Genomic DNA, 14,566 nt, shown 5'->3' on the forward strand with positions numbered 1-14,566 from the left:
AAGCCGCCCCATTCTCTCGGTGGAGCACTCCACCGCCCCATTCTCTCGGCGGCTTGCCACCCCGTTCTCTCATCTCAGCGGAGACGTCTTTCGGGGGATCCAGCCTCCAGCTGCTGCATTTCCCAGCCTCGGCTTCTACTTGAGTCAATAACTTTTTCCAGTTTTTGGGGGTAAAATTAGGGGTCTCGGCTTATACTCGAGTCGGCTTATACTCAAGTATATACGTACTTTGTTTGCCCTCTGAGCAGCATAGAAAGGGTGCTTGCATGGAATTAAGTTGCTGCCATCTCCCCCCCCTTCAAAAACCTGCATAGAAATGGTAACAGGATAAACCTACAAAGATGTACGTTGAAAAAATCTGCTAATGTGTATTACACCTACTGTACACAGCAGGTAAATGGTTGGGTTGGCTCCATCCTTCTTAGCCTTTCAGAAAGCTTTAAAGACATGTTTGATCTCTCAGGCATTTGGCCAGGATATTAGATGACTGAAGATATGACTTATGTAGAGTCACATGAGTAGGATGAACAGCCATGTGCATTGTTTAAATAGATTAAAAACAATACATTATTTAGCAATAAATAAACGGGTGGAAATAGCCTCCATTTCCACTGTTACTTTTTTAAAAAAAAATTCAAATAATAGACACCAATTTTGAATAACCACGCAGCTAAACTTTGGTAACAAGGTCTTGGCCAGGCTGCAAATGAGGGCCTGAGGGATCCTTCCTGATCTGGACTGTATATTCTTTTCAGCCAACATCACATAGTTTGTTGGAATCTAGCATTGTTGATGCTGGAAAGGTGTTGGCAGTTTTTATGCCAGTAGTTGCCCACTGATGTATTTTAAGAGGATTATGACCTTGTGATACTTAACATGGTGTTTGACCTTCAAAATGATTTTGCCATTTTGTAGGATATTTTGGTATTATTTTGTACTGAATAGAATAGTTGCCTAACATCTAAAATGATTTATCATTTTCAAGAAGTAACTGAGACCAATCTAGATATTATGTTACAGATAGTCCTCGACTTACGATCACAATTGACCCCAAAATTTCTGTTGATAAATGCGACATTTGTTAAATGAGTTTTGCCCCATTTTACAATCTTTCCTGTCACCTTGTTAAATGAATCACTGCAGTTGTTAAATTATTACTGTAGTTCTTGACACGGTTGTTAAGTGAATCTGGCTTCCCCATTGACTTTGCTTGTCAGAAGGTCACAAAAAAAGTGATCACATAATCCCAGGACACAGCAATCTTCATAACTATGAACCAGTTGCGAAGCATTGAAGTTTGATCATGTGCCCATGGGGATGCTGCAATGGTTGAAAATGTAAAAATGGTCGTAAGTCACTTTCTTTAGTGCTGTTATAACTTTGAAAGGTCACTAAATGAACGATTGTAAATTGAGGACTACCTGTAGTTTCATGTGTACATTTAAACCAGCATGGTTAAATGGGAATACTGGGGAAAAAGCAGGCATGGGGTCTGCTCATAAGATCCTCTAGGACAGGATCCTTGCATCAGTTCTTCATTGTAAATAATTGCCTCTTGTGATTTCTGCTGTGAAAATGCTAATCCTTGGGCACAAATAACTATCATACTGTATAAACAACTCCAAATCAAGAACTTGTGGATGGTATGATATTCTTTACATCCAGGGCTTTTTTTGTCATAGAATGCTCAGAATGGAGTTCCGGCACCTTTTTTGGATGGAACCTTGTAGGGTAGGCAAGGTGGGTTGTATGACATGTGTGAGTTCCGGCACCTTTTTCTTTTACAAAAAAAGTGATTGTCCTCTGCTGTTGATTCAGAAACTTAAGGAAAACCTCTCAGCTCTAGGAGTTAAGAGTATTGGGCAAAAATCCAAGTTCTATCTTGCCTTCTCATGGAGCCTGGCCTCAATGAAATAAAGCATGTTTTTCTAAGATGGATGGGCAACTTGTCAACTGTAAGGTAAAGGATGTGAAAAATTAATTTTCCTTTTAGCCGCTGAGATCAGATTGCAGCCATATAGCTTGAAAAATACTTTTTTCCACTGAAAGCTGATATTTTCAGAATATTGTATAAGTGACTAAAATGCTTGGAGTTCACTCGCAAACAGAATTCTAAATAAATTGATTGCGTTGCTTGTATTTCTGGAACAGCTATTGACTTACTGCATTAACAAAGGGATAGAATCAAGATCATGTGAAATGTTAATACCACTTTACAATGCCTTGGTAAGGCCACACTTGGAATACTGCATCCAGATTTGGTCACCACGATGTAAAAAAGAGGTTGAGGCTCTAGAAAGAGTACACAGAAGAGCAACAAAGATTATTAGGGGACTAGAGACTAAAACATAAGGAACAGTTGCTGGAATTGGGTATGTCTAGTTTAATGAAGAGAAGGTCTAGGGGTGGCACGATAGCAGTATTCCGATATCTCAGGGGATGCCACAAAGAAGAGGGAGTCAAGTTATTCTCCAAAGCACCTGAAGGCAGGAAAAGAAGCAACGGATGGAAACTAATCAAGGAGAGAAGCAAGCTAGAACTAAGGAGAAATTTCCTGACAGTTAGAACAATTAATCAGTGAAACAACCTGCCTCCAGAAGCTTGAATGCTGTGAATACTTATCCCATAGATTTCTAGTGGGTCTACTGAAGCTTCTTCTAAAGTTGAAATATATAGTAGGCTACACTGCAGCATGTGAATGTCATCTACAATTGTTAGCTTGTGGGCAGGCCAGTGACCATTGCTTTGGTTAAACAATTCTGTATGTGCCCAGGCAAAATGTTTTGCTAGATTTGGCAAATTAGAGAACAGCAATTTATATGGCACATAAAAGCTGACACCAGACAGCTTCCAGCTTCCTTGTCCCTTTGACTCATGATATGTAATATCGGGTCATTTGTCTTGACCCCAAGATAGATATCTCACATGAATCCAACCCTCTACTCTATATGGTAAACTAGCTCAGACACCAACTTTCTCCTTACCCAGGCTGGGACGCTTGAGAGTGAATAATAAAGGGTGGAGGTTGACATGGATGTTTTTCCACGCTGCAGCTGTAGGAGTGGGTTTCAATGCCACAAGGGCCTCCCTTTACCTCCTCAGGCACCATCAAGTATCTTTTTCTCATTGGGAAAGAAATGTTGGTGGGCAAGAGGACTAGTTAACTTGAAGTATGGAGGTGATGGTGTAGCAGCAGCAGCACTGATTTCTCAAGAGAATGGCTTGTGGAGTCACATTAACCCTGGCTTGCCTGATTGATAGCGCCTGGTCTGTCCAGCGGCTTCAAACTAGAGTTTTCATCAGCTCAAGTTAGCATGGTGAATATGATGGGAATTATAGTTTAAAGTATGTGGATAAAATATTAGGTTGGAGGAAAGTGCAATAAAGAATCACAAACCTGAGATTACTCATTTGAAGAGAAATAACTTTCAGTAGAGGAGAGATATGCAAAGCCCATTTCTGCTCATTAAGCATAAGAAATGTGTGTGAGAGAGGATGTCTGTTGCAAAGGTCAGCTTGCTGGCAAATCTTATATTTGCAATTTGGTTGATGCCCAGTGTGATTCTTTTGTAATTAGATAAAAAGATAAAGACACTGTTGAATGGAAGTTTATTTTTTTATTTTTTTTTATTTTAATTCTATTTATATCCCGCCCTTCTCCGAAGACTCAGGGCGGCTTACAAGCTTAGCAGTAGCCTTCATTCTATGTATATGCCTGCTTATTAGGGCTTTCACACATACCCCAAGCGGCATTATTACAAAGTCAGCTTAATTTCCCCCAACAATCTGGGTCCTCATTTTACCTACCTCAGAAGGATGGAAGGCTGAGTCAACCTTGAGCCTGGTGGGATGCGAACCTGCACTAATTGCAGGCAGCTGGTGTTACTTAAGGAGGCATTAGCCCGTTTACATGGTTTTCTAGCAACAATATGGAAAACGATTGTCATTGCTTCCATCCAGGATGCTAATTTCATAGCCTAGCCTAGCCTGTAGCCCTGGAATTGCTGGTGGATTCTCATCCACATCTTTCCAAATCCAACTGTGCTCAGGTATTTCAGAATAGTTTAGATGGTATGCTACCATCTGCCATGATCTAAGGAAATTTATATCAAGGGCATTCACTTTTCTAGAAAAGCTTAAAGCAAATTTTTGTAAAAATTATTTAAAGAGAAATATATTTACTCATTTCCTTGAATGATTTTTAAATAGGAGCTTCGGCTCTCATCTAATGATCCCACATCACTATTGGTTGGTTATACTATTCCTATAAAATGGCTGATAGGAAAAATGTGATCTCAGAAAACCACTGAGGGGACATGGTTGTTCTGCTTTGCCATAGATATGATCCTCGATTGAAATCACTGTTTCTCAACAGTGGCACCAAGTGAGAAAAGGCATCAGAGTAGATACTAGCGTCAACCCTTTGCTCAAGCTAGAGCTTGTGCTTTCTGATGGTTCCTAAAAGTGCAGTAAACCTGATAAATCTGTGGCTGAATGATTAACTCATTTATATACATACATACATCTCTATACATGTAATCCTTGGCTTGGGACTGGATTTCAGTTGCTAAATGATGTAGTTTTTGAGGACAGGTCATAAATCACTATTTGCAAGACTGTCATAACTAATCCTTAAATGAATAGCTTTAACTCAAAGACCATCTGGTACTGCTTCATCTAGTGACTTAGGCCAAGGCTCTTCCTGTATTGCTCATAGTCTGAATAGCATAAAAAAAGGAGTGAATGATAGGGGTCAGTGATGAGTTGTTAATGAAGCAACTTTTGGACTTTTTGCAAAAAAAGTAAGAGAAATGTAATTTTGTTTTTGGGATTTAATGATTAGAATTATATAGGAGTATAGAAGTAATGTATATTGTTAATTTTAGAGTAAGAGTTGTTTGTATTTTTTATATCTGTATCAAAGAAAATTGAAGCCATTTGTTCTTTTTTCTTAACTTTTTTCCTTCATTTTTTGTACTTTTATCTTGCTTTTTTTCTGATTCTTTTTTCTGTTTTCTTTTTGTCTAGCTCATTTATTTTTTATTCATGTTTTTGAAAGTTAATAAAATCATGTAAGAAAAAATTATTCTTCCCGTCTAATTTAAGTGTATTCAGTATAATAGTGTAGAAAATATACAGAGCTATTCCATAAGTTATTCCTCTGGCCCAGTACTGTTTATTCTAACTCACTCATTCTAATATCCAATCTTTGAAAAGCAGCTTGAAGATAACCTGTGATCTTCTTTGCTGATAAGAAATACCACTAAGCCATCAAGTTACTATTCCTCCCATGCATTGAAATGATTGTGTAAAATGGGTGCCAAAAGACAGGGCAAGACTGAAGTCTCTGCCAATAGCAAAATAACCAATCAGACAGATCTAGAACTGATTCTGAATTAGTATGAAATTCTCAGGCAGAAATGCGCTATGTATCTGAAGTTTCACAGGTTCAATAGGTGAAGATTTTCACTTGTCTTCCATTTGAAAACATCAGAAGTGTATGGCAGGTGTGCCCATTATCATATGGATTTCGTTATATTTCTTTGTTACATTGTCCAGCTTTTTCAATAAAAGAAGGTCCAGCTTACATTATGTCCTTTGTTCTCCAGGTTGCTCAAACTATTGGCTTAATTTTACAACATCCAAGGCCAATAATGTAATCACTGTGCTCCAGTGTTCACATTTTAAATATAACTTTGTATCTGCTGTTTAATTCATTCAACAGCTAGAGCCATGGTGGCGAACCTATGGCACGCGTGCCACAGGTGGCACGCTGAGCCCTCTCTGTGGGCACGCACACCGTCGCCCCAGTCCTAGGCCTTCAGCTGGGTTTTATGAAACCTTTTTGCTGTAGGCTTCCGCCGCCATGTGCAAAAAAAAAAGGTTCAATCAATCAATTTCAATTTCTTGTGGGGAAAAAAAAGATCTCGCAAAGTTGGAATTGATTGATTGAACTTTTTAGTCCCACCCAGTCTGCCGTTATCACCGCAGCTACGCCCACCCAATGGGCCACGCCCACCCGGCACCTGACGATAAATGTGGGTTTTAGGTTGCAGTTTGGGCACTCAGTCTCTAAAAGGTTCGCCATCACTGAGCTAGAGTATGCTTTAATGTGACACACACTTTTACTATACAATAGGTAATATTTCATTGTTCTTTTCCCCCAGGACTTCTTGTAGGAACTCTTGATGTTATGTTAGATTCAAGTGCAAGGGTAGCACCATATCGCATTCTGTATCAAGCACCAGATTCTATGATATACTGGACTATTGCTTGTGGTAAGTATGTGAACTGTTTTCAAAGTATTGTTTTTTGACCCAAAGACTAGTATTTGATATAACTTATACATTTACAATGTATCAGTTTTCCTTCATACTGGATACTTACTGAACACTGGGTCCTATCTAACAAAATGAAATTCCATGGTGAGAAAAGTAAGGTTCTACATTTACCAAGAAAAACCAAATTCACAGGTACCATAGGTGGTATCTGGCTCAATAATAGTAACTGTGAGAGGGATCTTGGAGTCCTAATGGACAATCACTTAAATATGACCCAGTAGTGTGCTGCAGCTACCAAAAAGCCAGCACAGTCCTAGGCTGCATTAAGAAAGGGACAGAGTCAAGAACATGTGAAGTGTTAGTACCACTCTATAATGCCTTGGTACTATTGCATCCAGTTTTGGTTGCCATGATATAAAAAAATATTGAGACTCTAGTAAGAGTGCAGAGAAGAGCAACAAAGATGATTAGGGAACTGGAGGCTAAAATATGTAAGAATAGTTGTAGGAATTGGGTATGTCTAGTTTACGAAAGACTAGAGGGGACATGATATAGCAGTGTTCCAATATCTAAGGAGCTACCACAAAGAAAAGGAGCCAATCCATTCTCCAAAACACCTGAAGGCAGGACAAGAACCAACGTAGAACTAAGGAGAAATTTCCTGACAGTGACAACAATTAAGCAGTGGAATGGCTTGCCTCCACAAGTTGTGGGTGCTCCAACACTGGAGATTTTTAAAAAGAGATTGGATGTGGTTCCTTCTAGATGTGTTATGCTTTGGTTTCCATAAGAGTTAGGCAACTTAGACAGTAAATGTAAATTATGTTTCACTTTCTGTTTACTTTTTTTTTTAAAAAAATCAGTTTTCCACTAAATTGTGCAAGTAGTTGCTAAGATTAAATGCTGACTTACATTTCTGTTTGTGGTGCTGCTATAGTTGAAGGGTTTCTCTGGGTTCTCTGTGGAGCCCTAATAATTCTGGATTCTGGCCTTTTTTTCTATAGAGTTGAAACTCCTTGAATCAAAATATATATTTATTCTTTATACCACATCAGCAGGAGTTCTCATGCTTATTTTGCTGAGTGAGAAGTCCTGTATGATTGGCTTGCCTTGCCTTGTCCTTGGACAGCAAATAGACATACTTGTGAGGTACTAGACTAGGATTACGAAGACTGAAGTTCAGCTTCAGTGGAAATTCAATAAGTGTTATTGTGGGGCTAAATGAAAGAAGACTTCTGTGAAAAGTGAAAAGTGCCAGAGCTGGAATAAAGGTGGGCTGTACATTGAATATGATAAAGAAGCATATTGAGCATTGAATGGAGGTGGGGAATGGGTTTGGGAAGCATTGTCTGTAAATCTTAGTTTTCTGTATTGGAAGCTGAAATTCTAAAATGTCAGATTCATGTCAATGGCCTGGATATGGATTTTTTGAGTGTTTCCACTCAGGATTTTGGTAAGTTCTTTTTTAATGTTTAATTGCTACTGTGAATCTATTCACACCTACCTAGGTATTGCTGATATGCTATAGGTTATAAGTAGAAGATTCCATATTTAAATTTCAATTTATATATATATATATATATATATATATATATATATATATATATATATATATATATATATATATATATATATATATATATATATATATATATATATATATATATATATATATATATATATATATATATATATATATATATATATATATATATATATATATATATATATATATATATATATATATATATATATATATTCCTTAGATAATTTATGTTGTGACAAGGAATTTATGACTTACTAAACTATAGGACTTTCTCATTAAAAAAAATTGCAGGTCTGAAGGTAGAATTATCTTTGAGAGTGCAAGTATATAGAAATTAGAGAAAGACTAACTCAGACTTCAGAACAACACCCAGCATTTAACTATATATACTGCTCAAAAAATAAAGGGAACACTTAAACAACACAATGTACTGTATTTAATAGTAGGATGTCTCATCTTGTGTTCCCTTTATTTTTTTGAGCAGCATATTTTCATACATTAATTTCAAGCATAGTCCAGTGCACTTAGCAGATAAGAGGTTTTGCTGCCCTGGTTCAATTATGCAGGCTTTTCAGAGTGATGCACGTTCCAAGAAATGCAAGGCCTCCTTGGAAGGGAGACAGAATGACGTCATTTCTCTTCAGCAGACCAGGATCAGATATAAGCTTTTGCTTGCAGTTCTTCAGCAACAATATCATTCTGTAAGCTCTGTGGGGGGTTAGGAAATAGCTTATTTCCATATTGAACTCACCAGTGCCTTTCTGACAGAATTCTTAACAGGCGTTTCAATGATTTATAGAACATGTTTTGTAGCATTCATATTCATTTGAAAATACTGTTATTGATTGTGAGCACAATTCAACCATGAAAACACAAACTCATCACACTGTTCTCTTTCTGGGTAAGCATCATTGGGAAGAATAGAGAAAAGGAGTAAACAATAGGAAGCCAAAAAATGGAAGCCAGGAAATAAGAAAAATAGAATAGAATAACAGAGTTGGAAGGGACCATGGTGGTCTTCTAGTCCAACCCCCTGCTCAAGCAGGTGACCCTACAGGCCTACACCATTCCAGAAAAGTGGCTGTCTAGTCTCTTCTTAAATGCCTCAAGTGATTGAGCACCCACAACTTCTGAAGACAAGCCGTTCCACTGGTTAATTGTTCTCACTGTCAGGAATTTCTCCCTAATTCTAGTTTGGTTCTCTCCTTGATTAGTTTCCCTCCATTGTTTCTTGTCCTGCATTCTCCTGCTTTGGAGAATAGCTTGACCCCTCCCCTCTTCTTTGTGGCAGCCTCTCAAATATTGGAACACTGCTATCATGCCAATTCCTGCAACTGTTCTTCATATGTTTTAGTCTCCTGCCCTCTAATCATCTTTGTTGCTCTTCTCTGTACTCTTTCCAGAGTGTTGATATCTTTTTTATAATATGGTGAGCAGAATCTATAGTTTATGCCACCATCAGTCTCTATCTCTCTTCCATATCTTTCTGTCCTTATAAACAATACTTTCTCCAATTAGCAATCACTGCCATCACCACAAGAAAACCCTTTACATTTATAAATAAATACTTGAAGTATAGATGGGGATATCACACACCTTTACAGTGAGCATTCCATTGCTATATGTGTGTGCTTTCCTTCCATCATTATAGTTCTTGTCTATTTACTAACCAACCTTCTGATAAGTCCTAGAGGAGATCAACCCTGACTGCTCTTTAGAAGGCCAGTGTCACGACGTCCTTTGCCAGGAAACAAAAGCACTTCAAAAGGAACGGGTAACAAGGTTTATTTCTTCTCCAAAGCAAACCGCGGTAAAGTCAGCGTTGAGGCACCTAGCCTCAACGCTCTTTTATCATGTTACCACACCCTAACCCCACCCCTTCAAAGCAAACCGGCATCCGCCCGCCTCCCCATAAAGACCCCACCCATCACCGTGCATAGCCACCACCCACCGTGTGCACTGCTGCAGCCTGTCAAGCCCCCTCCCAGGTGAGTTCTGTCCTTCCGCTCCCTCGCGCGCCCCAGTCCGTGCTGGCATTGCAGACGTTAAGCTCCCCCCAAGTCCAGTAACAGAGGGTGGCAAAACAGGCACAGCCACACACCCCTCCACAGTTTGCTGGGGCGTGTCCGCCTGTTCGCTGGGTGCAGCCCGTTGCCGCCCGGGCGCCATCCGCAGTCCAGGGTCCAGCCGCCGAGTATCAAACGTTAGCGCCGGACTGGTGGGTGCCCGGCGCCGTCCCCGGTGACGAGGCGAGCGCGCGCCCGGCGGCTGTTCGGGATCGGACGCGCCAAACAGCTGAGCGCCGGCCAGCTGCTCGGCGGGATTGCGGCAGCGTGCTCCGCGATGCCCGGGCGAAGCCACGCCCTCCGAAAAAGCGTCCGGGGCTCGGGGAAGGCGCTGCCCGGGCGCGCCGATCAGCTGGGGACCGGCCAGCTGCTCGGCGGGGCTGCGGCGGCTTGCCTCGGCAGGATACGAAGCCACGCCCTCCAGGGCTCGAGGAGGCGGCTGCTCGGGCGCGCCGATCAGCTGGGGACCGGCCAGCTGCTCGGCGGGGCTGCGGCGGCTTGCCTCGGCAGGATACGGGGCCACGCCCTCCAGGGCTCGAGGAGGTTGCTGCTCGGGCGCGCCGATCAGCTGGGGACCGGCCGGCTGCTCGGCGGGGCTCCGGCTGCGGCGGCGCGGGCATTGTCGAGGCCCGGGCGGACGGGAGGCCGGCGGGGCTTGACAGCCAGATCCTGAAGTTGAAACTCAAATACTTTGGCCACCTAATGAGAAGGAAGGACTCACTGGAGAAGAGCCTAATGCTGGGAAAGATTGAGGGCAATAGAAGAAGGGGACGACAGAGAATGAGGTGGCTGGATGGAGTCACTGAAGCAGTAGGCGTGAGCTTAAATGGACTCCAGAAGATGGTAGAGGACAGGAAGGCCTGGAGGAACGTTGTCCATGGGGTTGCGACGGGTCGGACACGACTTCACAACTAACAACCACCACAGTGATCCAGGAAGACCGAAACTGTGAATTCAGCAATTTGTTAAGTCATGAGGACTCAAAAGTGACAAACCTCCTTCTTTAGTGAAAAAGCTATTCCATTTAGGATGTAAATGGAAACAGAGCCAGTTGTTTCTTGAGAAACAGCAACTCTGTCTTCTTATGATTCAACTTCAGTCCCATGCAGGCCTCTACAGCCTTCAGACATGGCTCACAATTTCTATGCCATCTCCATTCCTGCCTAGGGTGGATATTATACAGCTGGATATCATTCACAAGTTGATGATACTGGATGACATCTCCAGGTGTTTCATGTAGGAGTGATAAAAATGAATCCTTCGGATCCCTACAACATCCACTGAGCTGATTAACTTCATTCATACCTGTGGCATCATTTCCTTTAATACTAGTTTCACTTACACACCATTAACCCATTTTTCAATTATTAATCTCATTTGTAAATTCATACTCTTTACAATTTACATTCCAAGTAACAATTTTCATATGCCTTAGTCATCACTATGGTTGATAGCTGATGATAAAAAGCTAAAACTGATTTTATTAAGATTGCCAATAATAATAGAATCTTGCAAGTCTGTTTTTGATGTTGCTCTTCCTCCTTGTTCAGTGAATTATGGAGGTGCCTGCCTGAGCCATGTCACATATAGCATTCCTTGGAAAAGTTAAGGCGGGTATCAGTCAGTGTTGGTTCCTGTTGGCTTGTATATCACAAATCTAGTTAAAGCCCAGTTGTACTGCTGATATGCTCATGTTGTTCTGGACAAACTAAGATCTCTTATCTACAGGCTGCCTTGTAACCTATCATACTGTTGCCCTGCCTTCCATCAGCCAGTTTGTATACGCAGTCTATCTAAATAATACCTCCAAGAAAGTTAAGACAAACTTTTAAATCCTATTGAGAATAATATGTTTTTGATATTACCTGAAGTTTGGTAAGAATATTACTTAATAATTTGTAAGGGATAAAACCAGATCTTTCTAAATCCCCATGTCTGACTCCATTTCCTATCCCAGTAGGTCAGAAAAAGAATAGGGGACTATAAGATACTCTCTTATTCACTTCTTTCTGTTTATATTATGAAAATATTACGTTAAGTGTTTGCCAGTTATTTCTCATGACTGAGGTTGAAAGAACATGAACTCTGTTTGGGACAAGGTGGAGAAATGATGCTGCCAAAGAACTGTAACAAACAAGTCCTGTATTCTACAGATCAGAGAAGCAACTACAAGCTAATACTATAAAAAGGTCAGCCCACAGCAAGAACATCCCAAGCTTTAATTTCCAGTATCAAGTAATTCTCAGTTCTTCAGGATGACCACACTTAAAAATTGTGGCTTGGTTAAAATTTTAATTAGCAAAACAAAGTTTGTATTCTGAATAGCTATGAAATTATCAACCAAAGCATGGATCCTTGGTTTTTTTAGTATCAAATTCTGGCTTGTTTAAAATGAGAAGTGAACCCTTAGTGAAATGAGAAGAAAGATGACCTTTCCAGGCAAGAGCTACTGTATATCAGAAGGCATCCTTCATAACTGCTTGATAATCACTAAGAATACCTGTACTAAATCTTTTTGTGCACGTGTTCTTCCTAATGGAATAATTTTACAAATACCTTCTGTTCCTACCTTAGGTTGCTCAAGAAAAGATATAACTGAGCATTGGGAATGGCTTGAACAGAATTTACTACAAACTCTTTCTATCTTTGAAAATGAGAATGATATAAACACTTTTGTCAGGGGAAAAATACAGGTATTGTATTTTTTAATCTGTTCAATATATATGTGACTAGGAAAAGCTAGTATATAATTGTATTTTGTATCTGATTTTCTTGTGTGTGTGCATTTTTAAAAATATGATTCCAATAACAGTGTAATATTGTTTGCACAACCAGAGTAATCAACAATGCCAGTATTAAATGGTATTCATAGGAAGAGGTTCAAACTGGTATTTTAAACACATGACAACAGAATTTCTAAAATGTTGGTGGAGTAATACTGTCTCGTTTGCTCATCCACACATACTTTATATAGTTTGACTATCATTTTTCAAAAGCAGATTTGCCATGCAATTTGGCAGCTTTTATGTAGGAGAATGAATCCAGTCAAGAAAAGCCAATGCAATCCTGGGTTGTATAAACAAAGGCATAGAATCAAGATCACTCGAGGTATTAGTACCGCTTTATAAAACCCCCTAGTAAGACCACACCTGAAATACTGTAGCCAATTTTGGTCACCATATGGCAAAAAAGATGTTGAGAGTTTGGAAAAAAATCAGAGAAGAGTAACTAAGATGATCAAATGTCTAGAGACTAAAACATATGAAGAACGGCTGCAGGATTTGGGTTTGGCTAGTCTAAAGAAAAGAAGAAATAGCAGAGACATGATAGCAGTATTCCAGTATTTGAGGGGCTACCACAAAGAAGAGGGGGACATGTTATTCACCAAAGCCCCAGAGGGCAGGACAAGAAACAATGGTTGGAAACTGATCAAAGACAGAAGCAACCTAGAATTAAGGAGAAACTTCCTGACCGTGAGGATAAGTAACCAGTGGAACAGCTTGCCTCCAGAAATTGTGGGCACTCAATCACTGGAGATTTTTAAGAAGAGGCTAGACACTCAGTTGTCTCAGATGGTATAGGTTCTCCTGCTTGAGCAGGGGGCTGGACTAGACGACCTCCAAGGTCCCTTCCAGCTCTGTTCTATTCTACTACTGGTTTAGCAGAGACTAACAAATTATGAGTGACTTCTGGATTTGTACCTTCTCAACCAAAAGGTTATTATGTGAAGGATTAATAATGTGCGGCTCTAGAGCTGGATGTCACTCACATGCCATAGATACCGTTAGCTTACCTCCAGGATCTTTTTAATAGTGACTGTAGCAAGCGTCTTGCAACGTTGTTAAATCTTATGAGATCAAGCTACTGTATTTTCATAGGCGATCTTGTGAAGCTGTGGCATTTGTTTGTTTATTAAACATTTGTTTCCTGAAACATAAAATGAAATTGGGCAGTGGTTTTCCATGTGAATGGGCTGCTTATATTTGGAAAGTGTACTAAAAGGGAAAATTATAATTATTTAAAATTTGTCTTAAATCTTTTATTTCTAAATTAATGGATCAGTATGTGTAAAATATAGGGATCATAATTTAAATGCTAGAAGTGAAACGCAAAGGGTATAGTTGCTCTGAGAATTCCAAGTGGTCCTGTATGATCTACTTCAGGGTATCATCGCAGAATACAACAAAATCAACGGTATTCGGGAAGATGATGACACGGCCAAATTTAAGGAAGCCACAGTGAAGTTCCATAAATTGTTTGGGATGCCAGAGGAGGAGAAACTTGTGAATTACTATTCCTGCAGTTATTGGAAAGGGAAAGTCCCACGTCAGGGTTGGATGTATCTCAGCATTAACCATCTGTGTTTCTATTCTTTTCTCATGGGACGAGAAGGTAGGAATGAATGGCTTCTTATTGAATTATTAACAGGTTCATTTATTACAAATGTACAGTATGTATGATTTAATGTTCTTATTCTCATGTGCAGGAATTAGAGGTGAGAAAATAAGTATTAGAATAATGAGCAACAGGAAAGGTGGTGTAATAAACTGAAGAAACTACACAGTGCTATTTCACTGAATATATTCTTCAAATCTTAATATTACCATATACAGTATATTGTATAGAAGCAGCAGCATACAGTGTATATAAAATGTTTTATTTCCAAAGAATTT

The 14,566-nt window shown here is 39.8% G+C and overlaps 1 protein-coding gene across 2 annotated transcripts in view; it reads left to right on the top strand.

The window, feature by feature from the left end:
* The window catches only part of TBC1D9 (TBC1 domain family member 9), a 55,181-nt gene that overhangs the window by 12,834 nt on the left and 27,781 nt on the right, over positions 1-14,566 (top strand). For both annotated transcript variants that reach the window (XM_081332600.1, XM_081332601.1), the window contains exons 2-4: positions 6,168-6,278; positions 12,468-12,586; positions 14,057-14,285. In XM_081332600.1, the coding sequence (XP_081188726.1) occupies positions 6,168-6,278; positions 12,468-12,586; positions 14,057-14,285 (459 nt within the window). The remainder of the gene's footprint in view (positions 1-6,167; positions 6,279-12,467; positions 12,587-14,056; positions 14,286-14,566) is intronic.

Source organism: Vipera berus (assembly GCF_964194415.1).
Source record: "Vipera berus genome assembly, chromosome: 7".
Taxonomy (NCBI): Eukaryota; Metazoa; Chordata; class Lepidosauria; order Squamata; family Viperidae; genus Vipera; species Vipera berus.